The sequence below is a fragment of the Zootoca vivipara genome, chromosome 6, assembly GCF_963506605.1.
Source record: "Zootoca vivipara chromosome 6, rZooViv1.1, whole genome shotgun sequence".
Lineage (NCBI taxonomy): Eukaryota > Metazoa > Chordata > Lepidosauria > Squamata > Lacertidae > Zootoca > Zootoca vivipara.
The window spans coordinates 68,264,117-68,288,960 of NC_083281.1; the positions used below are offsets into that span (position 1 = coordinate 68,264,117).

The 24,844-nt window shown below is 41.4% G+C and overlaps 1 protein-coding gene across 1 annotated transcript in view; it reads left to right on the forward strand.

Annotated features, from left to right (window-relative positions):
• The window catches only part of ITFG1 (integrin alpha FG-GAP repeat containing 1), a 110,578-nt gene that overhangs the window by 59,304 nt on the left and 26,430 nt on the right, over positions 1–24,844 (forward strand). The window contains exons 11-14 of the mRNA XM_035117352.2: positions 7,527–7,677; positions 10,882–10,990; positions 16,199–16,242; positions 19,244–19,322. Coding sequence (XP_034973243.2) covers positions 7,527–7,677; positions 10,882–10,990; positions 16,199–16,242; positions 19,244–19,322 — 383 coding nt within the window. The remainder of the gene's footprint in view (positions 1–7,526; positions 7,678–10,881; positions 10,991–16,198; positions 16,243–19,243; positions 19,323–24,844) is intronic.

Here is a 24,844-nt window from a genome sequence, read left to right on the forward strand (position 1 = left end):
ATGGCTAGGTCCAATCACCACGCACCATTAAGTCAAATCCTGCAAACAGATGTCACTTTGTAGGTTCTCAAAGGATCAAGCGATCTAAAATAAATCATAAGTAGAATCTGCAGCAATGTTGCAGCAGAAGTTTCTCATAGGGTTTCTCATAGCCAGCCAGGCCCTCCTCAAATTACTGTGGTTCTTTTCCTGAAGATATGCTCTCCGTACTGCTGCAAACCTTGGGCATGCTGGCTTTCAGTAGCTCTGTTTTGATTACAGTCTTGTTGGTACTTACGCTTACCCACTGAGTTCACTAGGAGGAGGAGACGGAATAATAATGTAACTGTCAGGATGCTGTTAGTGACTCCCGGCTGGTTGCCGAGGAAAGTACAAAGAAAAGGAAAAGTTTATTACCATCCTTTTTATTTTGATATTTACAGAGAGGGGATATAAAATCCAGCCTCTTGGATAATGGTGTTGTCCCGAGTGAATCTCCACCCCCGTCTCTCCCACTTCCTCATTTGTCACTTCTACGGGTACTGCTACATGCCTTCTGTCTTTGAGCTCTTTGCTCTCCTACTTTCAAGGCTTGCTGGGTTCTGGGAGATGGAGCGTCTGGGGTGCTTTCTAATGACACTGTGTCAGCCAGCTGCCGCTCCGGTTCTGTCTCCTCCTCCTCCTCTCCCATTATTTCCCAGCTTTCCCCCTCATCTGCCTCTGAGCTGTGACCTCCCGCACGCAAACCACTGTTGTAAATCTATACTGTCTTCCTCTTTCTCCTCCCTGGAAGGGTCAGGATGGGGAGGCGGTCTCCACCATTCGGCCTCTGCCCAGTCCCTGACAGTAACACATGTCAGCTTTGTGTCTGAGAGAGAGCTGCAAAAATTGAACTGATAACTGATAAAACATCATGTTTCCCCAGAGAAACCACCTTTTTCGATGTGTTTTTCTTTTCAAACTGTATGGATGTCCTGGTAATAAAGAATAAAGAAAAGAAATGTTTAGTCCAAACATTTATAAGCCAGCTTTGGCTTCCAGGTGACACACAATCTAATGTACAATTAAAAAATGTATAGCAAACAATGCTACACAGTTAATAAAACATTAAAGTCAACAAGTAACCCTAAGAAGTCAAAAAAACCAATTAAAATGCAACAAAGTGAGTGGCGTAACTGAGAGAGCTTCTGCCCTGTGTCCTTGCCAAACCTCCCTTGAATGAAGGAGAAAATGCAGAACTGTGCATCTGCTACTGATCTAAGGGATGGAGAAGAACATACAGGAACATTGCTTTTTTAAAAGATTTTCTTTTCTCTTAACATTACAAGGAACGTTCAGTATACTGAAACTAATTTCCCCTTTATTTCAGATTGTGCACAAGATTCACTTCTATGAGCCATATTAGGTGACTCACCAAGAAATCTCAACAATTAAGTTAAGGGGTGGAGAGAGAGAGAGAAATCTTAAGCTAGTTGCTAAGGATACATCATGAATTGAAGCAAACCTTTTAATTCTTTCCCTTCCAGCTTTTAATACTAGTAACCACGGATCTAATTTTGATGATTGATTACTGTGATTAAGTGATAAGAGCTTTTTTTGCACAAACCTTTGGCTTGAGGCTGTGCTACTAGTCCAGGAAGCCTTGTTCTTAATTGCTAGGATCTGTAGCAAAGTAAAATTAAAAGGGGCCATGCCTCTTTTTATTCATCCAAGGCCACACTGATGTATATAATGGCCTCATGACACAGAAGTGAGTTAATTATATGCTCTTACCATCATTCTCAAAAATGGATTCAAAATAGTTTGGTGGTGTTTCTCTCTCTCAAAAAGAAAGCTCTGGCAATGTGTGGGAGGGTGCTTATAATATAGTATGAGAATGTTGGGGTGATTTGGATATATTTCCTAGGTGAGCTAATAAGGGGGCAGGGAGAATCCAGTAAGTGGTTGGAATAAAGTTTTTTAGTTTCATCTCTTAGGTCCATGCAGGTTTAATGCTGGCTCCCTGCAAACCATAGTTTGCAGACTGAGAGCCAATCTCAGAGTGTGTCCCCCACTTCCAACTCTTGAGCAATTTCCCTTCTCTCATCCCCTTTCCAGAATTAAGCACAGGCTATGGTTTCCTGGTAAGTCAGAGTTTTAAGTAGGTTTTTAGGCTAGGTTATATTAGAAACCGTTTTGTCTTAATGATGGTTTGCATTTGGTGCTTATGTATTGCAAAACTGAGGTTAGCACCAAGTAGAGAAAAGAAGGGGATAGACACTCCATAGAGGGAAAGTGTGAGAGGGGGCAGAGTGCATATTTCCAAATGTTGGCCATAGTTGTGGAAAATCATGATCACATCAGGCCTGAGTTTTAGAATTTATTCTCTGAATATCCCAAACAAAGAACTTAAGTGATTTTATGAAGGGCTTTTGATGAGTTTGCTTTGAGGCTTTTCTTAAAGGAAAAATCTATTTAAATTCAGTGTTGGAGGGCAGATTGTACCTTTATTTGGAACTCTGAGAAATTCAAAGAAGCATATATTTTACTAACCACACTTGTTTTGATGCAGTCCAGTTAACTAGGGAACTACTGCTGAGCCTTAGGATGGGTCAACACATGAAACAGGATTAAGTGGTAGAATGGACTGTACCACAGACTGCAGGTAGGAACACACACACACACACACACACACACACACACACACACACACACACACACACTACATGGAAAACTAGTACATCAGGAAGAAAGGTTTAGTTGAGCCTGCTGTGGTGGTTTTCTTTTTGCAGGAAGTTTTTAACACAGGGAAGCATTGAGAAACGTTCAGTCTCCCCCATGAAATGGTACACTCCATTCTAGCATCTTCTGCAAGTGTAGACCAAGAATCTGCTTGACTACTGCACTACAGCTGGTATACCATAGTTTATAGGGAGGAGCTGTAGCTCAGTGGCAGAGCAACCACTTTGCATGCAGAAATTCAGTCTCTGGGCAGCTCCAGATAAGGCTGGGAACGTTTCCTTTCTGAATGCCTACCAGTCGTCACAGACTGGGCCTGTGGTCTGACTCATTGTAAGGCAGCTCCCCATGTTCCTACAGCAGGGAGAAGGCTAGAGTAGTATGCAGTGAAATTTGGAGTTTCACTGCAAATTTCTCCTGTGTCTCACTGGATTGGTCCAGAGAAATAAAGATCTCTCTTGTGCCTGCTCCTTCTGTTCCTGCGTTGTGTTGTTTTTACTGCTGTTGCTTCTTGCCTGGAAAGGACAGGCAGAAATGTGCCAGTGAGGTTGCTGCTTGTTCCTCCTCTTTCGAAGAAGCTCAGAAGAGAAAGGAAAGGGAGGGAAAGGGGGATCCTCATCAGCCTTAAATCAAAATACCTTCACTCTTGCTCAACTATATCTCAGTATTTCATGTTAATTGTTTTGAAATTGACTGAAAACATTAGCATAACTCAGCATTTTATCATGTTAGTGTGCTTTTCAGGCTTGACACTGGTCTTGGATTTATTCCTGCATCTTGCTAGTATCTCTGTGGATGTACTTTTTCTTTTTGCAGAAGTAGACTTTCTATATTTCCCCAACATCCTATATTTTAAAGGAATGGCAGATGAGCACTACTCTTTTCAAACTGTAATTCCCAAACTGTTTCCTAAAGAGATCCACAGCTCGAAACTTGCCTGTCTTCCAGACCCATCTGCAAGTCTGAGTTTGTCACCCAGCAGTTACCCGTTCATGATTGACTTGCTCTACTCGGCCTTTCCAGTAGGCTTCTTATGTTTCGCTGGAAGGCTGAAACCCACTATTTTGAAATAATGTCTGTATTATGGGATGCTGTTCAGAAGTTCCTCTCTGATGGGGGTTCCTACAATTAATTATGAACCTTCAGGTCCAGGTCCAGCTTTGAGGGGGGTCTCTGACAAATTGGCTCTTCCCATCATCATCAGTGCCTACCCAGCAGACAGACAACTCCCAGAAAGAGTCTGGGAGCCGCCATGTTCATTTCCCACAATGCCACAGAACAATGTGGGGCATTGTGGGAAATTAAAACACCAATTCCCAGGCCCCTACTAGGAGCTGCCATTTTAATCTCCCACTGTGCTCTGGAATGACATATTGCTCCTGATACAACTAAGGGTCATATTTTATTTTACTAAAATCTGAAATGATGGGTTCTTCTGCTAAAAAGTACAGTGTTGTGTCAGAAATTATTTTTGAGCCAATAATTGTGAAAAATCTATCAAGTGCATAGTATTTATGCTATAAATGCAGTGCATAAACAGTAAATTCTGCAGTTGAACATGAGATGGCAATGTAGCTTATGCTTCTTCCATGCCATCACTAATATCAGAATCCAGGTAATTTGAATCTGCATCTGAATGTTTTAAGAAAACATTCTCAGAAATCATCGTCTCCGCCACTTTAACATTAAGTGTCATTAAGTAATAATTAAAATTACGTAATTAAAATTAATCAAACATTTATATAAAGAACAGACTGAAAAGTGTGATCTGGTCTGCCAACAGTAAAAGAGAAAAACATTTCATCATTTTGTAACTCCTGTTTCCCAAAGAACCAAGTCTCCCATCAGAAAAAAAAATGTAATCTGCATCACCTAATGAGAAAGACTGATACCACTCCCATGTTTGTACCACTAATGGTCCCATTGAACGTTACCCCCCCCCCCCGAAATATGCCAACAGACTATTGAGAGCTGCTTTTCAAATGTTACAGCCACATCCAGAAGCACTTTTCATCAGTCTCCCTGTGGGAGCTGTAATATTTGAATTCAACCTGAGTGTCTCATTTTGGTCTCCCCAGAAACAAAAGTGCTTGGGTGCATAATTGTATAGGTTTTACTGGGCTGTTTATGAGATGGAAGGAAGGGGAATGCAAATATCCCAAGATTAATTCCGAGACCAATAAAACAATCACACAATCTTTCTAACAGAGTAATAAATGCATGGTTTTCATACCTATGTCCCCATAAATTGTGGACAATAGTGTGCAAAGCTATAGGGGTAACGGGCTGACAAATGGAGATTGCATTAGTTGCAATATGCATCTATTTTGGAATATTTTATCCTCCACCATTCAAACGTGTGACCCTCAAGGCAATTTACAACAGATTGGAATAATACAAACATTGGCAGCCCCAAGGCAACTGACCTTTGAAGCACTATTTCCTTTGAAGTGGGTGGAATATCTTATTTTACCTGTTTTCATTGTTCTGCAATGGGATGGTTATTTGCCCTGTACCATTCATTACCAGGGGCGGCCCAAGGCATTTCATCACCTGAGGTGAATCACTCAGCTGCTGACCTCGTGATGGGGGCGCAAACTCTGTAAGGAGAGAAGCCCACAAAGCCCCACCACACCACCGGGTGGGGGTGGGAGATCCCTCCCCCCTGCTGTGGGAAAGCTGGGTGTTGGTGCCTAGTCCCTCTCTGCCCCTAGAGGCCAGGAAGACCAGCAGCAAAGTCAGGCGGCAAAATGGGTGTCGCTTGAGGTGGCCACCTCACATTTGGGTCCAGAATTGGCCTCCATATTCACTTACGGACTCATTGTTAAAACCATGTTTATGGAAGACAATCTTACTTGGCTACAAGTGATCGCCAAAGAAGAAGAAGACCCAGCCTTGTGGGCAGGCTAGCTTTGCCACTGACTGACTGCGTTTTTCAAAACTGGCATGCACTGAGGAATAATGGGAAAGGTGTGTTTGACCCTTGGGGAAAGGAAAGGAATATCATGTGTTCAAATCACTTCTCATCTGTTAAGATTATTGGGTGATCTTGGGCCAATCACAAGGCTCTCTGGGCAATCTGCTTTACAGGAAATACAACCAAGGATTCTTGCAGTGCCCTAAAATTTAATGTGTTTATTGTGGCCCAGGCTTTTGTAGGCCTTCTTCAGGATGCATGAAATCTTAATGTTCAGTTGGTCGAGAGATACAGTTATGCAGGCACTTACATCTGAGTACAATGATCAGTGCAATGCAATACAAATGCAGTAGGCCTGCAGAACTTGTGTGTGTGTGTGTGGCCTGATACCATCGTTTGCCTGTTTTCTTCTGCTCTGAACTCTCATATATCTACATATCTGCTAAGTAACACACTGTGCGCTTCATAAGGCATCCATGAAAGCTTGTTACAATGAAAGTGTTTATTCTTTAAGTTAGCATAAGACTCATTTTGTTATTGCAACAGATTAAGAATGTAAGCACATAAGAGCATTGCTGGATCAGGAAAATGGCCCATCCGGCAGCATCCTGTTCTCACAGTGGCCATCCAGATTCCTATAGGAGACCTCCAAATAGGATTAGAGCATAAGAGTACTTTCTCTTCCTCCTGTGGTTTATACCTACTGGTATTCAGAAGTATTATTGCCATGGCTAGTAGTCTTTGATAGCCCTCTCCCCCATGAATTTGTCTAATCCTCTTTTAAAGCCACCCAGCTTGGTGGTCTTCACTGGCTCCTCTGAGTGCAAGTTCCATAATTTAACTATGCTGTACATGAAGAAATGCTTTAACACAAATACCGCTTTGGAATTTGTCTTATAGGTTTGTGTTTGATACATGCTAGTTTGCCTTTCCTACAATTTACAATTGAGCATTTTACACAGCTCCGGAAACGTTAATCATTTATACCCTGGTGTTAAGGGGACATGTAGTGCCATACCAAATGGAGAAGAAAAGCATTCTCAGTCATTTTAATTGCAAAATTTCAACCAGGAATACATCAAAAGTATTTTTAAAAAATCAACACACAGCATGTCCCCTTTTGTCACACCTGAATGGGAACATTTATAGGATATGTAATGAAGAAATTGAAATAACCTTGTAAATTGTATAATGGTGTGTTTTGATATTTGGCTGAGACACAAAGGGAAATAATGGAGATGCAATGTAATGATAGTTGTGACTCATACTGGAAGTAAATATGTAAATATTCATGAAAGGTGTTGAGAATAAAATTGCTGTGGTAATGAAAAGCTTCATTAGAACATTGAGTTGTGGGGGTGGGGAAGTCTGATTCATGCATTTTGACGACTTTGCACAGTAAGGAAGCGAAGCTTACAATACAGAATAAAGGACTTGGCTGATGAAATCATCCTATGTGTGTGTTAAGTTTTCCCTTTTCAAACAACTTTGTCAACACATACACATGGGGAGATAATACATATACCAACAAACCCAAGAAATTTTGACAAAATAGCCTTGAGATTTATGTGTTTCCCAGAGACTTGGCAGAATTTTTATTACCTGACTAGTAGCACAATCCTATTTATGTCTATTCACAACTAAGCCCTATTGAATTCAGTGAATCCTACTCCCAGATACGTAGGGTTAGGGTTGCAGGAGTTTGTATGTTTTTATATATGCTGTAAGCTGCCGAGAGCAGCTGGAGAAACCCAGCCAGATGGGTGGGATATAAATAATAAAATATATTACTATTACTATTATTATTATTATTATTAAGCCCTAAAGAGGCCCAACTCACGGTCAGCCTTACAAGAATAAAGGCAGCAAAACAAAACTGCACCCACTCCATGTTCCTCTCCTTCCTTTGCAGCAACCAGCAAGCTTTCCTGCTGGAGAATGTTGAGTGCAATGAGGCAAGCTGCACGGGTGCACGGCGTATGTTTAAGGTCTACTGGGAGCTCTCGGATCTGAATCAGATCAAAAACGCTGTGGTGGCAACCTTCTTTGACATTTATGAAGACGTGAGTTGAGTGCTCTTCCTTGTTTTCCTGCCTGCTTAATTGCCATCTGCCCGTTCTTATTTGAGCTTTCATTCCAAACTGGCATCTTGGAATATTTTGACTGGGCAAATCCACGGCACATAATGAAAACAAACGAGTTGTTTGAAGGGAAGTCATTTAAAGCTGAAGTGAGAGCTGCTGAGATTATATGAACAGTCACCCTTCATTTCAGCTCTTTTGAATAGATCTTTGTTAGTAATGGGCTTCACTTTTTACATTTGATTTTTTTTTAAGGAAGGGACTGGGACTTTCCTAAGGCACCAGTGTATACCATCACTTGTATCTGTTAAAATCTGTTTAGATGAAGTTCTCAGGCTTATTTTAATGCAATTTTTATTTTGTTTATTTAAAACATTTTATAAACTTTCTCTTTAAAGAAAACCCAGTAAGCAATACCATCAAAACAAAAATACAGAGTATAAACAGTAAAAGAGTAGTATGAAGGCATGTGAAAGCATATGCAAAGTAATATTGGAGAAGGACCAAAGCTAAGTAGAAGAGCATCTGCTTTGCATGCAGAAGGTCCCAGGTTTGAGCTTCAGAATCTCCAGGCAGGGCGAGGCTACCTGCCTGAAACTATGGAGAGCCACTACCACTGAGTGTTGTTCCTGCCCTAGCAACTCCCTCTCCAGGAATGTCTGGGAATGTCCTCTGCCCAAATCCTGGAAAGCCTCTGCCAGTCAGTGTAGCCCAAGCTGAGCTAGATAGAGGAATGGTCTGACTCAGTGGAACGCAGTTTCCTGTGCTCCTAAAAACAGGGATTCAGGGAGTTAATATAAATAAAAACAGGTGGTTGCTCGCTAACAGCGTCTTCATGTCCTGTTTTTACTTACAGGCCCGAAGTTGCATTAAAAATATACTTCCAGAACTGCATATGTGTGTATGCACCAAATAGAAGGGGTTTGCCTTTTTTACAATCCTTGTGTCTTTCCTCCCAGCCAGTAGCCCGTTCTTCTATTGGTGAGAATCTCAGGCTCAAAGAAGACAAGTTGCCCAGAGCACATAATGAATACACAGGAAAGGAAGAGGCATTGTTTCCTTCATGCCTTGTGTGTTACCTTCCTAACTGCCTATGATTGCCTACTGTTGGAAACAAGCTAATTATCTGCTTCATGGATGGGGAACCTATGGCCCCCCAGACATCATTGGAATGCAACTCACATTAAGCCTGCCCATTGGTCATGCTGGTTAAGGCTGATGGGAATTGAGGTCAAACAACTTCTGAAAGTCCAGAGGTTTCACATTTCTGAACTAGATGGTCTTTTGGTCTTGCATTCTTAGTTCCTAGACCAACTCCATCTTTCCAGTCCAGAAACCATGCCGCCTTTAAATATTGCAAACCAATATTCCCAAGTTGTTAAGGAAGGGGTGTTTACTGCACTGTTAAGCTGGATACACCACAGCTGATCTGCTGAAACCCTAGTGACTGTCACTTGACCCTCCCGTGCAATTTGGGGACATTTGTATACTAAGCTAAGCTAACATAAATCATAAGGTTCCAGCTTAGTTTCTCCCCTACTGACTGCCAAATATTCACAATAATTTATTTCTGCACAGTACATGAACAGACACTGCATCTGGCTCCCTGCATTCAGTGCCAAATTTCTCCTGGCCTCAGCTTTATTTCTCACTTTTAAACTTTTGTCCACCTCTGTCCATTCATTCACTCAAAATCGCAATGGTACCTCTGAGTCCCTTCTTTTAGATATAATTTCTTATTCCCCCCCTCCCAGGCCACATGTTTCTTTGAAAATTCCAAGGGTGAAAAGTACATCTCCACATTTTTCCTGCATATTTCTGCCAAATAAGTCATTCAAAACGTTTTCATGTTCCATAATATCGGGAGGTGAGGTTTGACACTTTTGAAACATTGTTAAATGCAGGCCTGATACCTGCTTAGCACAGCAGTGTTTCCTGTTGTGGAGAAGTCATAAAACTGACATGTTTCCCGTTAAACATAATGAAGGATGGAATGCCATTGCCTGGAATGCATCAAGTTGTGCTTAAAGCAGATGCTTGCAGCCTAGATCTGTGCAAAACTGAGAAGAAAAGGAACACACGCAGAGGAAACTTATCATTTGGCCATGTGTCTCCTATATTTCCCTTTAGCTTGTAGAATGAGGGTGGACATATCAACCCTATGGTGCCTGTAACTCCAATGTGACTTGCTCATTGTGTATTACCTGAGACTTGAGTTGTTTAATGGAAGTTCCAACATCTCCTTTAACCTGGCCTGAAATTGGCATATGTTTATAGCTTTAGCCAGGTCCTTGGACTTGGAAGACATGAATCCCATAGAACTTAAATGCTCCATTGTTTTTCACTCAAGAGTGTGCTATCCTGTGTCTTTTGGATAGTATGCCATTGACAGAGGTGAAAGGGACCCAGTTTTTATTTCATTTTTCTCCTAACCAAAAGCAAGAGTATGTGGACCCTTTTCCCTGCCTGCCTTCCCTGGCCTAAGCCCAACATTTTGGTGAATTTAAAGAGATCAACATTTTGTATCTGTAAAACTATAAAAGAATTGTTTTCCTTTCCATTTCACTAAATGAAAATATTCAGAGTTTTTAAAATAAGTTTCCTTTATTACATGCAATGCTCATAATTCAAAACTGATGTGGCTCAATGGCCACTCATTTCCAAAGTACAGCCCAGGAGCCAGAAAGTTGCACAGCTGCATAAACCAACTTCCTTGCAGGTTGTGAGGCTCTGTCTTAAAGTGGGCACAGGTATGGAGAAAACGTGTGTGACTGCGGCCAGGGCAATGTACTCAAAACCAAAAGTGAAATTCAATGTTAAAATTAAAAATATCTCTTTCCCCCAACGTCTGAAAACAATTCTATTTTCTTTACAAGTGAAATTGTTGCTAAGCTTTTATTGAAGCCTGATTTACCATTTTCAGTGGGTGTTTTGATAGCTAGATTAAACTCTTCACAACTGTGATCTGACCCACAGCTCTGGTTCTGGAAGCTCTGTTTCAAGCTAAAACTAATTTTGTGATCTCATGGTTTTTGCGAGCAGTTATTGTATTTTTATTTTTATTTTGCTTCATTGTATTGCCTGCATTTTTGTGATGTTCAGGTTTCTGCTCTCTCTCTCTCTCTCTCTCTCTCTCTCTCTCTCTCTCTCTCTTTTAAGAATACTGATATTTTGTTGTTTCTTTAGGGAATCTTGGATATTATTGTCCTCAGCAAGGATAGCAAAAAGACAGAGCTTGACATCCACACATTAAAAAATAACTTTGAAGCTGATGCCTATTTTGTTAAAGTCATTGGTAAGTGGATTGCTATAAAAACATCAAAATGCTGTTAGAGGGGAAATTTGATTCTGTTTCTCGTTGCCCACGAAGAAGAATAGAAAAATGATTGTATTATAGTAATAGTGTAGGAAGGGAAATGCTATGTGTGGGAGAACTGGGTTAAAGAAAACCTAATTGATTACATATGATCCAAGTTATTTGATTATTTTACTGCCCCCACTCATATGTTAGCCAGTTTTATATATTTAGATCACTGTAGTGTATTCCTCCAGTACAGAACTTGCTCATGCTTGTGCTGTTATGTGTTTCCTTTTATACAATATTTAAAATTTATTTGTTTTAATTCTTTTTGAAAGTTTGTATGCCACCAACTAATGTAAAGTATCAAAGTGATATACTTTGTATGCAATAAAACACCACATCGTCCTGGATTTCAGCACTGGTTAAAGGTTGATGCTTATTCATTGTGATTAAGGGAAGGAAGGAGGGATTGAGGTTAGTGATCCCATCAGCCAGTCTTTCCCAATGTGCAGCTGTCCAGATTTTTTTTAACTACAGCTCCCATCATCCCCAGCCAACAAAGCCTGGGGTTGATGGGAATTGTAGTACAAAGCATCTGGAAGACACCAGGTCGGGGAAGCCTGCTACACCCTCCCAATTTCCTAAGCATGGTTAAGAAGGCTCCTTCATTATGCTTGCTCTTGCCCCTTAACTGTTATTGGACTTGATTTGTACTTGAGCTGGAAGGAACCTCCACAAGCCTTGGATTTTTGGTCTCCCCTTGCCTCCTCCTGCCCTTCTGGGAGGAGGACAGTGAAGGCTGATGTTCATTGGAACTATTAAGGTGGAAGGCAAGGAGGCTGATAGTGGGTGGAGCCAGAGCCCAGGACAGGCAGAGTCCATATTAGGCGGAGCTAACAAATTCTTATTCTACCTTCATCCTTCTCCCTGTTGAGTTCTATAAAAGACAACACTTAGCCTAAGGAAGAGGAGGAGGAAACTGGAAGCCAACTCCCTCTGCCAGACTTTTAAGAAGGGAGGCAGGCAGAAGAGGACTAGCTGAGCACAGAGTGTGCTTGGTGGGGCAGTGCCCCACTTGCCCACATGGACCACCCTCTTGGAGGAGGACTTCAACAAACTTTAGTTTCACTTTCCACAACATCGGGCTTCTTGCCACATATAAACCAAAGATGGTGGTTTCAAATAAACCAGTTAAATGACCAAGCTTTGTAATCCACAGTTTGACATTGGCTTGTTTAAAAACTGGCTGTGGCTTTGCATTGTGCTGTGAACCTGTCTCTTGTTTCTTTTTATCAGTCTTCACGGCTTATTTGAGATCTCTGTAACCTATACTTCTGAGTAATAATTCTTAAGTGACTCGAGGATTTGGTTTTAAACCCTGAAGCTACTGGTTCACAGTCAGCCTTGCACAAGAGGGAAGGAGAGGAAACAAAATGTCTATATTAATGAGGACCACTCTGTTTTCAAAATATGGGACCAGAAGTGTTCACAGCAGCATAAACCAGCTCTCTTGCAAGTGGCCAGGCTGTATGTAAAAATGAGGCCATTTAGCCTTCATTACATTTGTATGTGTGTGGGTGGGTGTGTACTCTCATTTCATTTCATTCTGCATTTTAAAAGGTATTGAGCTATGCCAAAAGTTTAGAGGGTCTTTTTTTTTTTAATGAGCACCAGAAACTTTTTAATCAGAAAGAGAAAATATGCAAGGTAAACGAAAGTGAAATACTGCTTTCAGCAGCTTTTTGTCCAAAGCCCAGGAGTTGGGTTGCTTTTAATCTGGGCTACGGAGAATTAATTTCAATACAATCTACCGCTTGCTGCTTCAGAGTACGTAGGCAGCAGTGATTCCAGTACACAGCTGGTTCAATAAAATAAGAGGCACACTCTGGATCACCAGGCACTCTGATGAGGACTATTGATCCTCAGCCTCTGGAGAACATAATTCATGGTGCGTTTAGGCTACTTAAAGGTTAAACTGAAATAAAGTTAACATTTTAAAGCAAACGATAAGCCCAAAGCATTAGGAACATTGTATTTAACCAAAAAACATTGGGACGTTTCAGAAGTTTACCCATCAGTTTTTCGCAGATGAAATCAGGGATGCATTTTGAGTGTATACCACCACTTGAAGCAAAATAGATGAGCCGGTTCATATGGGGGAAGGTGTTCCCTATTTATTACTCACACACATTTCTCTTAGATCCAGCTTGTCAAGTAGCTTCAGTTGCCCAGGGTGCCATTTGCCAAGTACAGCTGGATTGCCAGCCTCAACCCCTTCTGGACCAAGGGACCCAGGGCACAGTTACGTAGGCGTTGGTAACCTCCCAATTAGATGACTGCAGTCTGTTTTACATGGAGCTGAACAGTCTTCACTGTTCTGAAATTGCACACTAGTTTAGAATACAACTGCTGAAATTTGAATGGGAACGGCTCATTCCGATGATATCTTGGTGGCCTTTAAGAGTTTTAGTGGTTTCCTCTCTACTTCCAAACCCAACAAATGTTCTAATGTTTTTAAGTCTTAAACAGATTGGAACCAGGGTACCTACAGGAGTGCATGTTATCCACCTAGCCATGCTCTCTGGTCAGGGTAGCCAATGTGGTGTCCTCCTCCAAATGTTGTTGGACTTCAGCTGCCATCATTCCTGACCCCTGGCTGGGACTGATGGAAGTTGGAGTCCAACAAGGTCTGCAAGGCACTATGTCGACTACTGTGTTGATTCCTGTCTCTGTGTACTTTCACTATCAGAAGTGAGGCGAGTGCAATCTGAGGGCTGAGGGATTTTTCAGCAGCAGCACCCCACTTATAGAATGCCATTAGACTTGCCTGGCACCAACATTGCTTTTTTAGGTGCTAGGTAAATACTACCTTATTCACCTAGGCATTTGAATTTCTTAGCATTTCACTTTCTGCTTTTATTTGCTAGCTTATTTTTATTGCATTGTTTTGTGTACTGCGTTTTGTTTTGTTTTTTGTAATCAAATTGTGTGACAAGTGATGCACAAATGGATCAAAGAGATAAATAGCTAAATCAGTCCTGGGATCTTCATTTATACTCTGCGGCATGACTTACACATGGAGCCCTCAGAAGTCTCCCATCCATGCTAAGCACCTGCTCAACTTTATCAGTGCACACAGTGGTGAGAGCTCCTGGCCTCATTCACAAGAGCCCATTTTGCCATCACTTTAGCTTACGTCACTTAACAGGGAAAGCGAAAGAATTCACATTGTATGCAAGACTGTTTAATTCAGCAGAGTATGTAATGAAATTGTTCAGCTAAATACAGCTTTCTCTTCTTCTGGGTACCTGCTGGGCAAAAAAAAAGTGACCTAAATATCCTTTTTAAGATGCTGTGCAAAGTTGGAAATTATAAAAAGTCCAGAATAATGGTGTATGCACTTGCTGGTTTCCGTTTCTATTTTCCATTATTTCCCTCTGAAGCGGCATTCATGGTTTTTTGTGGGTATTTTTGCAACTAAAATTGCAAACCCACCAATTACTTTAAAAAGAACAGTTTCATAGAGGGCAAACTTCTTCTTTTTTTCAAAAATGCCCAGCTTTGGCACTAAGTTATTAAGGAATTGGCTGCTTCATCACAGGGTGCTACATGGTTGAACTAGCTTTAAGTCTTGGCAGAAGGATGAAGTGCTTTCAGGAGCAGATGTTCTTGGCGGTATTAAGGGGCAGGGAGGGAAGGGAAAAGTGAAAGAGATGTGAGTTGGTAGCCTGCTGACAACAAGCCTTTTCTTCATTTTCCATGGTCAGTAAGCTGTTTTCTCAGGCATTCATTACCTCTCTGCTCCTCCCCGCCCCCAAACTGATAGCATTTTTTAACATCTGTGTTTAGGAGTGATAAAATGACACTCTTCTATTGCAGATGAGACCTAAGGTTGTGTCTATTACAAGCTTGGAAGCAAGAGACAAATATACTTTTACAAAGCTTTATTTTTAAGCGCTTTGTGGTCTATATGATGAAGTCAGCACCGTGCTCATCCTTTCACTGTGCTCTTCAAAAGTAAATGGACGCCTTTTCATATAACAGGTGGTGAGGCTTAATCAGCGAGGCAGTCTGTGGTTGAGCCAGTATTTAACCCAGATCTTCCAAGCATTTTTCCAGCAGCGTTTTCTACTCAGCCTACCGTGACCTGCTTCTTGGATGCATAGATAGGCTCCTTAAATAGAGTCTGCTTCGTTTCTCCATAACTTTGCTCAGGGTTGTCTTTTTAGTAAGGGCTTTTCCTTCCAATCGATGAAGCACACTAACCCATTTATAAAATGTTGCTGTGTAGCACAAAAACACTGATGTGTTCCAGTGTTTTAACATAATATTGCTGTATTGCAGGTTGTTGGGCTTTGATCAGAAGAAACCTGGGTTCAAATTTTCATTTAGGCACAAAGCTCAGTGGGTGACCTTGGAATAGTGACTGTGTGTCTCTGTCTCTGTCTATCTCTCAGCCTACTCTGCTTTGCAGAGTGGTTGTAAGGATAATGTAGGAAATTATTTGTTCATGCTCATAGGCCATTGCAAATAATACATATAAAATGGTTGCTAATGTAACATTAAACATGAGCAAAGATACTTCTTATTTAGGATAAGAATGAAGTTAAAATACATCCTTGAGCTACCCAAGAATTGAGGGTAGTTCTCTTAAATTAATGAATCACATTTTTTACAATCCACAACCTTGCAGGATGGTTGTGAAAATAAAACAGGAGATTTCCCTGTATGTCACTCTTTGAGCTGTTTGGTGGAAGGCTGGCTAAATGATGAGAAACAATAAATGGAATATTGAATCAAGAGTTGAAAAAAAGAAGCCTGAGAAAGAGAGCATGCAAACCTCTATTTTTAGCATGCATTTTAATTTGTTTTCGTTCTTACATGAATATTGAGTCTATATTTGGCATCACGTCACCCAGACAAGAAATAGGTGTGATAGAACAGTGATTACCTAATTAATGTCTTCATTATGTGAAGCAGCATAATTTGGACAAATCAATAATTTTTTTTTAAAATGTTACTGTGAGATAAACAACAGTAATTTAAATTTTTAGAGCCTTTATAAAGAAAATGCAACTTGACTTGGATGTGCAAATTGAGCATGAAACAGTGACAATTATAAGATTGCAGGAAGATTTGTATAGAGCAAGCCTTTTAACAGCATAGATAACCATTGGACTCCTCCCCATTGTTTATCCACAGTGCTCAGTGGTCTTTGTTCCAATGACTGTCCTCGAAAGATAACGGTAAGTATGCTGCTAAAGGTTGTTATTGAAATGATTTGGTGTCCCTAACCTAAAAGACAATGGACAGAGATAGGGGAGGGTAGTTTTACCCCCATATCTTGCATGCTAAGTGCTATTATGATAACCCAGTACGTTTCTTCCTGGATGAGAGAAGCTTAACTTTCAATTCAGTTGTATGTAGAGTTCAAAGTCCACTATCTCCATTCCTCAGACAGTCTGCAAGATCTTGCCCATATAGAAAAAGTGAAGGAAGGCTTCAAGACTTCTGCCAAGAGATTAGAAGCAAGGCTCCAAAATGTTCATAGAATGATAGAGTTAGAAGGGACCATGAGGGTCATCTAGTCCAACCCCCAGCAGTTTAGAAATCACAGCTAAAAAATCCCTGACCAATAAAGGCCACCCAACCTCAGTTTGATAACTTTCAACAAAGGAGAGTCCACCAACTTCCAAGGTAGTCCATTAACTGTCAGACAGCTCTTACCCTCAGAAAGCTCTTCCTAATCTTTAGTTATGGACCATAGCCTGGCGTGCTATGGTCCATGGGGTCACGAAGAGTCAGACACGACTAAACGACTAAACAACAACAACAATCTTTAGTTGGAATCTCCTTTCTTATCATTTGAATCCTACCCTTTGGAGCAGCAGAAAACAAGATTGCGCCATCTTCCGTATGACAGCCCTTCAGATATTTGAAGAAGGCTATCATACCAGCTCTAAATCTTCTCTTCTCCAGGCTAAACATACCCAACTCCCTCAACCTTTCCTCATAAGGCTTGGTTTTCGTAAAGTTATGCTTTGCTTTCTTGGTCCTTTGTTTCCTTATGCATTCTGAACTCCCTGCTCCCGTTCAACATCCTGTTTTGCCCCCTACTCTGTCACACGGTGACACTTAAAAGGCACCCAGATTTTAAAAACAGCTCATAGTGCAAGGTGGGCAGTGAATGGGCTGCCTCTTCCACCATGGAAGATAGAGAGAAAGCCCCAGTGCACATGCAGGCTCCATTGAGCACCTGTGCACATGTAAAAGTGTTTGCTAAATCACAGCGCTGGTTATCCAGCATGAAACTTTGCAAAGTTTGCTCTGCCTTTTTCATTGACCGTGTTCTATCGTGAGCAATGAAGCCTCTGAATAATAAGCCTTGAGCAAAAATTTTAAAGCAATAATTTTGAAAGGCATGTCAGCAAGGCCCAATTTGTGAGCGCTTCTTTCAGACTGACTCGCTTGACAGCTTGGTTCCCCAAGGCACGCTGTAGTTGAAACATTTGCCTCTCACTTATCTTCTTTGGACTTTGTTTGAGGATCCAAATCTTCTTGAATGGTTTGCCTTGTTCTTTATTCTCCCTTCCCAAAGGTACCGAATCTTGACACTTGGGGTGGGGGTAATGAGCAATGTTCTCTTTCCCATATGCTTTGTCCTTCTGACTTGTATCCACGTTTGTATTAATCTCCCTAGGAGGCATATGTGAAGTTCATAATGATTTTCACTTCAGAATAATTTATTTATAGTACCAAGCAACACTGCCTTAAGTGAATACGGTAAATGCACCAGAATTCCCATGCCTACAAAACTCTTGGGTTGGGGGAGGTGGGATGGCAAGCCCTAGAAATGCTCACCCTGTAAACCGATCATTTGGAGCATTAGAGCGATACTGATATTCAATAAATTGGTGTGTACTGCATGGTTATATGTAGACTTCAAAGTTCCACCTGGGGAACTAAAATATCAGACCCACAGGCAGATAGCATCTGATACTGCATATTGTTAAGCACCAAAGCCAGACTTGGCATCTTAATATGGGCAACTTCTTGCCCAGAGGTTTACAGTTTAAAGAAAATATATTATCTATATAAAGAAAGGAGGTAGGAAAAAGAAGAGGTAAATGAAGCAAATCATGGGAAGGAAGGCCTGAGCAAGAGAAGTATTTAAGGATGGTTGTGGATGGAGCAAAGCAGAGGTTATCAGGCAGCGCAGGGGTGGGGGAACTGTGGCCCTCCAGATGTTACTAGATTCCAGGCCCCATCATTTCCACCTTGCATAGCCAATGGTCAGGAATGATGGCAGCCCAGCAGCAACTGAAGGGGCCACAGGTTCCCTACACCTGAGCTAGAGAGTATTTCACTGGGAAGGGGTAGCTATGAAAAATATGTCCCGGTAGATGACAGTGATTGAAATTCTGGACTCAGAAACAAGATAGGTGGTGGCCAGGTAGAAAGACTGACAAGACCAAAAAGGTGAAAGAAGATAAAGCAGACAGAAAGGAGTGGGAGAAATGGACACACTTAAAAGATATGTAGGAGAAGCTTGAGCAGAACATGATTGAGCAAGTCAGAACAAGGTGAAATTGTGTAACCAAAGTGATGCTCAGGAGACGAATGGAGTGACAGACTTGAATAAGGCAAAAGCAGACTCCATTGTACCCCTTCCAGTGCTAAAAAGAGAGAAGCCCAGTAATAAAAAGCCTGGAAAATGGTTGCACAACCATTGAGTTTTTCAACTTGCATAAGCCCTTTTCCTGGCATCTGCTCTTCTTATCAACTGTCAGCCTGCAGTCACTCATCTTTTAGACTTGCATTAGCTGATGAGAATAAGTATCTTCCCTGGAAACATTTGCTGTTTTCTGCATCATTGGCTAAAAAGAACTCCAAAGATTCCTTTTCCCACACCAGATTGGACTTGCAACTTTAAATGCTATTATGCTCGTTCAAATCGACCTCAGAACACAATGGCAATCACAGTGCATTCAGAAGAGCACGTACAGGAGCAAATTGACAGCCGTATTGTTAGTTTGGTAGGGAAGGGTAGGCACCCCTCATGGTTATTTGCCACATGAAAACAAAATTGTCTTCTAGTCTCAGAAAATCAACAATAAATTGTTGTAGAGTTCCCAACATCAAAATGAGTTTGCAGTCATTTCATGGTGGGGTGTTTTTTTCCTTTGCTGATTTTTAAGCTTTGAAAAGAAAAAGGGAAATAATCCAAGTCATTATCTTACATTCCAGCCCTTCGGTGTGAATCAACCTGGTCCTTACATTATGTATACCACAGTGGATGCCAATGGATACTTGAAAAACGGTTCAGGTAAGACTTCTTTCTGTTGACTGCCTTCAATGTGAGTTTCCCAATGTGGAGCCCACCAGCATTGGTTGAGGAGGGATGTCTTCAAAGAAAGGGAACCAGGTGAAGAAAGTGGCAGTTGCCTGGATTCACCAAACCCTCCATGGAAACACAAGAGCATGGCAGGCAATGATAATCCCATAAACCAGTGGTTCTCGACCAGTGTGCCATAACACCCTGGGGTGTCTTGAATGAGAGTCAGGGGTGCCAAGGGCAACACTGGCCTCTGTCCCTCTTTCCTTCCTTTCCGCCTCTGGTGCCCTCTCGCATTTCTGCCTCCCCAAGGCTTGTGTAGCAATTTACCTCACGTTCACCTTTGGCCAGTCTCCATTGGGCTGCTATGGCTGGGGGTATCCTCTTCCTAGGTCCCTGGGGGGGTGAGGACTGGCGTGGCAGTGGCGGTGGCTGCTCAGATGACTCACAAGGAGAGGGGAGAGGGAGGAGGCTGAGGGAACACTCCGCAAGGGAGGGTGTTCAAAAAGGGGTGAGGGACTGCTGGCTCTGCAGGCAAGGGGTGACACAACTGGGCTTCTGAGGCTCAGAGCATGCTTCCCCACAGGGGGGCAGCAGAAAGAATGTTGTTGGTCAAGGGAACTGTGGACTCCAAAAGGTTGGAAACCTCTGCCATACCCCATAGTGGAGAAGCAGGGAATATGGACAGGATATCCTGTCTATGCAAATATGATGTGTTCTTAGGAGAGTTGGCATTCTTAAAATAGTGGTTCAGATACTAGACAGCAGAAGCAAAGAAAGAAAATAAGAAAATAAAATTGTCTTAAGACCCATTATGGATTAAAACTAACGTTCCATTGAATCCGTGGGGCACGCGAGTCAAAACTTAAGTGTGTCTCACTAATTTCAGTGGACTCAAGTTAACTTAGTTGCCCATAATTTGTACCTCTCTTAAGCTTTGTCCCATCAGCATCGTATTCAGCAAACATATTTTAAAAACCTGAATCATTAAACAAGAAAACAGTGACAAAAGATGGATTTATAACAAATAGGCATCTTTCAGTTTTCCTGTTTTGGGTGCTGTGCTTTTGTTGTTGCCAATGTAAGGAATAAATAGTAGCCAAATTTCTATAGAAAAAAAAGAGTCAAACATAAAATGTCATATTTGCTGTTATCCCGCCCCCTGCCCCGCAAAAACACACACTTGTAGCTAGCTAGCTAGACTGTTGGATGTGAGCTAATCAGTCTAGAGTGTTAGTGTGGAAACACATTGAAGTGTCTTCCAGAGTTGTGAGTTTTTGCTTACTTGGAGAGCAGCCATGGTGCAATGGCTAGAAAAATGGTCTTGGGTGTAGAAGAAAACAGCTTTGACTGCCTAGCAGAGTTATTGTGATGGTTGTTGTCAGGGTGAGCATTGAATGGTGGAAGAGAGAGAAATGTAACAATCTAACATCAATAGCTTTGGCCATGTTTTTAGCAAATTACTTCAAAATATGTTACCCCAGGGTTAACACTATCAATTTCTAAATTGTTTTCAATTTTTATCTACATTTATTTTCCTAGGGAGTATGTTGTTGTTTAAAGGCCCTGTCCTGTCTTTAACACAGCTCTGCCTGCTTGTTTCAGACTTGAGTCCCCTTGATAGTTAATTTGCTGGTAGGAGCCCACTTCTTTACAAAGAGCCAAAGGTAATGATGACCCATGAATATACATGGCTGTGCTATAATTGTATTCTCCAAGAGTTGTGACTTTAGGCAAATGGGTCCCCTTTTCTCGTCAGAAAAGTTTTGAGCCTTTTTTTGGGGGGGGATGGGAGAATGGATGGATATAGCTAGGTTGTTAACCTTCTTATTAGGGCAAGGGTGTACACAGTTAATGCAGCTTTGAATGAATGTATCATGACCTTTATTTACTCTTAATTGTTCTCATTGGGTCTGTTTATGCAGTCATGACTTCTTTTTTTGTTTACTTATTCACTAAACTGGTCATGAATGATAATGGGGTCAGTGCAATCTCAGGCTTGCAATCCTTAATATTTCAAGGGAGCTGATGCCTTGTAAATGCACACAGGGTTGTGGAACAGCTGGCTGCAGGTACCCATATAATTAAGCAGATTATAATAAGCATCTCATATACAGACAGGGTGGTCATATTTTAACTATTCAAAACTGGAAGCAGACCGGATCTCTGCATGAAAACTGTCAGTCTGGGTGGTTTTATAACCATGTTGGCTTTTAATAAATGAAAACATTTTTTAGCACACAGATGGTAAGGAAAACCTGTCCCTCTGATAGGAGGACATAGGAAGAGGTAGAAAACCAGCCTGGAGGTTGTACCAGCAGAGAATTCAGCTCCCTGGGAGCCAAGCTTGTCTAAACTTCCAGTGGATTGACATACATAGACTAAGTAGGGCAGGCCACAATGATCAATAACAGGGATCTTTTGAGGACCCAGCCTTTTTACATGGATCCAATTTGGATGTTCATTAGTTCCAGTTATTTCAAAAGCCTGTGCAGCTTGTGACACGCCATCAGACATGGGACTTGTGGATTTTGCCCAGGGGTCACGCAGAATCTCTCTCACTCCAATTTCCTACAGGATTTCAGTATGAAATCACAAGTACGAGCCGTTTGTGCTTCTAAAATACCAACAGCTAATGACCGTTCGCACCAGCTGCCTTCTGGGGTCAGTGCCGTCTGAAATGGCACTGTCACATCTAGAAGGGAAGGCTTGTGACTGGCTGCTAAAGAGCTCAAGCCTCATGATAAGAGATGCGATGACTCCAGCACAGCTTAGATGGCAAAGAAGCATGGTTTATTCAAATGGATCAAACCCCAGACAGCGAGTGTTAGTATGGGCGAGGTGATGAATCATACATCATTTCTTTCCATAGTGAAAATGGTAAAATGTTGCCATCTTGGTAGCTTAAAAATCCATACATCTTATAAATATATCCCCTGCTTCCTCAGTGTTAGCAGAAACCCAGGTTCTAATCTATATTCTGCCTGTTTTGAAAGTAGTTGACACTTAATTCATCAGAGCAGAATATGAATGTTTAACTAATGATTGCAGCAGAGGTGGGGAACCTTTTAAGCCTGGTGAGACAGATACTTCACTCCTCCACTCACAGGAGGTCACTTCGGTCACCTGTCAGTCTCATGTCATCAATGTGGCCACGATTTCCTTTGTGATGTGGCTTGTGCACTGCAAAGGAAATTCCCAGCTGGTCCACATAGGACTTAAAGTCACCGCTGATGAATCCTGACTTCCTGCTCCACTTGGGAACAATCCCAGCAGGGATTGCGTTTAGCACCAAATTTTAGGGACAATAAATACAAGCCCCACTTGCCAAAGAGCAACCAGGATCATATTTTCAGGCTCCCAATTGTTCTCTTGCAGTCATATCTTTATTTAAGATACATTTGATGTTGTATATAAGAGCTTTTCAATCTGTGTGTCACTCCCCACACTCCTCCCAGGGCTTGGAAAGGGGCTAGTTTAACGTTCGGTTTGCTAGTAAAACTGAATTACTGTGTCTCAATACAATGCACGTCTAAAAAGCGTGTCACCAACATGAAAAGTTTGAAAAACACTATTGTATATGATGTCAGAGGTGGGGCTGCCTTAGAAGAAAGGGTTCATCACTGCTGGTTTGGAGCATGTACTAAGAATTCTAGGTATTTAAAACGCTCCTTAACAGTTAACCTGTTAACAGTTAAACTTTACTAGGCTCTTTCCCAAATCACAGGTAGTTCAGAAACAACTTAATTCAGAGTTGCCTGAGCAATTCTTAACTCTGACCTGAGGGTCGAAGAAGCCCTTCTACAAAGAAACTCTTAAAATAAGGAATTATTTGTTTTGGAGCAGGTCAAATTGCATTTAGCAAATAACACTAGGAAGGCACTATGTAACTTCAAATCATCCGAGGTCTTTTAATACATGATACAAATATATGTCAGATATATACAGTATATAACTCCAGATACCATGTGTAATGTAGTGAATTCTCAAGAAAGAGAAGCTGGTGACCTAGATGCCAAAATAGTAATGCGGGATGTTAGTCTAGCATTGCAGCTAGCCTGTAGTCAGTGCAAGGAAAGTCATTATCCTTAAGCAATAATTGTTAGGAGCGGGTTTGGCAACTATATTAACTTGGAGGAGAAGAGGTCTGTGAAAGTTATTATTGAGGTCTTTTCCAGCCAGAATGCTGCTCGCTAACATGAAATGTTCATGAACAATGAACTTTCATTTGAACCAAAAATTGTAGCCGTAAATAACAAAAAATATTTCTTTGTGGAAAAGGGCTTGACGAAAAGGGTTCTGGTATAATAGTTTTCTTGTACGATGGTCTGTCCTTTCAGAAAAGAAATGCTACCAACTTGCTTGCAAAATGTATGTCTGGGCATAGCATTTTTTTTGTATGTTTGTCAATAAAATGATCTCTGTGTTCTACATGTTAAACATATTAAAGACTCATTCTGTGACCAACATCTTCCGTACAGCACAGCCTAGGGGAAAACGCGAACTTTTTGCTGTAGCTTAGTTATGCCTTCTCAATATCTTGTCAACCTACACTGGTTCATCTCAAACACATTTTTAATGTCGTTAATCTCCTTGGGCACTGCACCAAAGACACCAAGAAAGCCCATCCTCTAGGACAGAGGTGGCCAACTCCCAAGAGACTGCAGTCTACTCACAGAGTTAAAGACTAGCAGTGATCTACCCCCTTTTGGGGGGTTCAGGTCAAAGTTGTTGAACTTTTTTTAGGGAAGAGGGAAGCCCGTTTCTTGGGTGTTCAGATCAAAGTTTTTGAGCTTTTTTTTTAAGAAGGAAAGCCCTGTTATGGGGGGTTCAAGTCAAACTTGTTGAGCTTCTTTTAGGGAGGAGGGAATGCCCTTTTAGGGGGTGAAGGGCCAAAATGTTGAGCTTTTTTTAGGGGAGCCAAAGTTGTTCAGCTTCTTTGGGGGGAGCCACTGATCTACCAGTGATCTACCACAGATGTCCAGTGATCTACTGGTAGATCACGATCTACCTGTTGGACGTGCCTGCTCTAGGAGATCAATTCCTATAGAGGTGTGAAGCACAAGGTACAAAAATGTGACATTTTTCAAATCAGATCCTAAATAGAAAGCCTTGTGGTTATAAAAGAGAAACAATTAATATTGTGTACCCTAAATTTTCCAATGTACAGTTCGTAGTATAATTAACTTTGTTTTTCAAAGATTGCAGAAGTTGAGTATAGATATTTCATTATTATTTTTCTTATTTGCAGCCCACTTTTACACAGTAATGTATTGCCTTCAAAATTTTCTGTTTAGGGATAGGGATATGTCCTCACAGAAAAAAAGGTACTGGTATTAGTCCCAAAAGAGTAGTATTATGAGCCATCAAACCTTGGAAATACATTTTTTCAGAAGGTGCACTGGAGGGCTTGTACTACGAGCCACTAAGAGATTTGGGGGGGGGGGGAATTCTCCAGAGTTGATGAGCTTTTGGGGGGGGTGCATAAAATCGTTCAACACCATCACAGACTT